Here is a 2,598-nt window from a genome sequence, read left to right as displayed (position 1 = left end):
GAAAAAAACACAAATAAAGGTTTCTTCTAGCAAAATCGTTTCTACTTTTCTCATCAATAAACAAATATATCATCACCATTTTCAGTCTCTGGCTTCCAACACGTACAAGAAAGAAAGAAACCGCAGAGACAAAAGATTGGGAAAACCAAAACTAAAAAAAGTAAAATAAACTAAAATAAAATTAAAAAAACCCAGCTCCAAGCCAAAAATATATACAAATGGAATGGAGAACAAGATATTCAGATTCTATATTGACATCTCATGCAGCAGCTCCTTTGCTGGCTTGAACCTGATGCTGCATGTGGACTTGGGCTTGAGCAAAAGGGTGATGTAACCTTGGCTTGGTTAGAGCAGACTTTAAACTGTTGTTGTTGCTGTTGTTGTTGTTGTTGTTGGTTGTGTTGGCTGCGGCTGTGGTAACCACTCGCTCACATGAGGGGCACATGGTGAGGGTTGTGGCAGGAAGCTGCATGTAGAAAGGTTGAGAAGTTTTTAATGCTCTTAATTCTTGCAGCTCTTTTTGTAACCTTCTGTTCTCATCTGTCAGTGTTTCGCAGCATCTCTTTAAGTACTCGCAATCTACCTCTGTCTGCTTCAATTTAGTCCTGTAAATTTCATCATTTTTCCAATGCACAAATTAGTCAAAAAGAACATATGATTTAAGACCAATCAAAAACATATGATTTATGAGTGATTACAAACTCAGATTTCGACTAAATTTCCTTTTGTTATAAAGGAAGGGGATTCGAACTTGATCTCGGATTACAAGTGATTACACATATTTGGACTTGTACTATAATTTTATGTGCTCCTCTCGGTCTAGGAAATAGGATTTATGAGTGAATACACATTTTTTGGTTTTAAAAAAAGGATTAAATATATTGGGTATAGCATGAAACCTTGTTTCCTATTAAGGAATTGTTGGGTTTTATTTGTTACCAAAAATAAATTAATGTAAAATAAAATCACATCAAGGGAAGAAAAGGAAAAAAAAAAAAAAAAACAAAAGTATTATACCTTGCTCTTCGATTCTGAAACCACACTTCCACTTGGCGTGGACGAAGATTCAACTGTTTAGCCAGAGCAAGTTTTTGTTTCTGCAAATAAATTTCAAAAATTAATTAATAAATAAACTCAATATACAAGACTCAAAATAAATAAATAAATTTCTAAAATTTCTGTGTAGTTTTTTTGGACTTACAGGATTGAGAGTGCTGTGCTCTTTGAAGCTCTCTTCAAGAAAAGCCGATTGGTCTTTAGAGAGCCTGAGTTTCTTCCGAGTCGACCCGTTGTCCTCGTCATCACTCGCTCTGGAACTCGCTCTGTCAGTTTCAAGCTCCAAATCTCTCTTACTTGATCTTCCTCCATTTCCAACTCCAAAGTCCATCTGAAACGATGAAACTGTACTGTTCGGAGATGACAGAGGTGCCGCCGCATCTTCTGCCTCCTCCGCCGCAGCTACCATCCCCGGCATCCGGTTCACATCCAACCCTCTTCCCGGTCCGTCTGATGAACCGGCCGGTTCAGACACTGCCACTGAAAAAATCCAAAAGCAACCCAATATGAGAAAATAAACAAAACCCATTCAAGCCCGCAAGTTACAAAAACTTGGGTCATGTTTGGTTTCCAAGAAAATTTACCAACAAAGAAAAAGAAACTGAAATTTGGTCAAGTGGGTTTTATTTGGAAATACAAAGTTCAGATATTTTCTTTTTGATTTTGTTGGTTTCTCAGCAACCAAACAAACACAACATATTATACATATAAGGAAATAAAAAGAGAGAAGAAAATAAGCTATGGGGAAGTAGCTATTACGATTATCAGTGAGCCAGGGGAAGCGAAGCTGTGAAGAAGCATGGCTTCGAGGAACTGGGGCAGAAGGCAACAGATTAAGCTGAACAGGTGGATCTGATGAAACCCTTCTTCTTCTTCTCTCATCTTGATCATGGTCTCCTTCATGGGTACTCTCTCTACTCTCATCTGATCTTGCATTGAAAGCACCTCCCAAGCCCATGCAAAACCCTAGATCTTTGCTACCCATCTTTGGGGCTTTGTCAAGGAAAAGAAATGGCTTTGAAGCATCACCCAAACTCAGAGCTAGCTCCATATTTTTGGGGATGTTTTTTTTGTTGTTGTTGAACAATACTTGGTGGAAAGGAAGGAGATGAGGAGTTTAAAAAGAGGCCAAAGTGAACAAGTACTATACCAATAGTCTTACGAGAAGATTATGTCTATCCAATCTTTTTAATGTGTAAACACAGAGATCGACACAAACGCCCTCCTACTTCTCTCCCCTTTTTATTTCTTTTTTTTGCTTTGTGAAAAGAGTAAGATTGACCGACAAACCCAGGTTGACAAACGCACGTGAATATATTTAATTATACAACGGTTCATACACGAGACTTAGAGAGAAGAAAAGAGAGGGGTCGGACCAAAAATAAGAGACACATTTTTATCCTTTCTAGTCAAAATATTATTAGCGCATGCATGTTTGTTGCATTGCGATTCACATGTAGACAGTGATATTTCTCAAATTAAATATTATACAAGTTCGTCTGATATCATGTCTTACGAACATACTTTACGACTACAACTGCA

The 2,598-nt window shown here is 37.6% G+C and overlaps 1 protein-coding gene across 1 annotated transcript; it reads right to left on the bottom strand.

Moving 5' to 3' along the window:
- LOC117635786 (homeobox-leucine zipper protein HOX11) lies at positions 1 to 2,281 on the bottom strand. The gene is made up of 4 exons (XM_034370150.1): positions 1,816 to 2,281; positions 1,202 to 1,536; positions 1,018 to 1,097; positions 1 to 605 (listed from the first exon to the last, which is right to left on the bottom strand). The coding sequence occupies exons 1-4, from the start codon at positions 2,105 to 2,107 to the stop codon at positions 260 to 262; spliced, it is 1,053 nt and encodes a 350-aa protein (XP_034226041.1). The 5' UTR covers positions 2,108 to 2,281; the 3' UTR covers positions 1 to 259.
- Positions 2,282 to 2,598: the final 317 nt, after the last annotated feature.

The sequence above is a fragment of the Prunus dulcis genome, chromosome 7 (assembly GCF_902201215.1).
Source record: "Prunus dulcis chromosome 7, ALMONDv2, whole genome shotgun sequence".
In the NCBI taxonomy this organism is placed as follows: Eukaryota; Viridiplantae; Streptophyta; class Magnoliopsida; order Rosales; family Rosaceae; genus Prunus; species Prunus dulcis.
The sequence above is the reverse complement of the archived record's forward strand: the minus strand, read 5'-3'. Positions and strand labels throughout refer to the sequence as shown.

Excerpts from the sequence above, each read along its gene's own strand:
- LOC117635786 (XM_034370150.1), bottom strand. The coding sequence starts at position 2,107 with ATGGAGCTAGCTCTGAGTTTGGGTGATGCTTCAAAGCCATTTCTTTTC. Across the intron at positions 1,537-1,815 it reads CCCCTGGCTCACTGATAATC|TGGCAGTGTCTGAACCGGCC; the intron begins GTAATAGCTACT and ends GGATTTTTTCAG. Across the intron at positions 606-1,017 it reads TTTCAGAATCGAAGAGCAAG|GACTAAATTGAAGCAGACAG; the intron begins GTATAATACTTT and ends TGAAATTTACAG.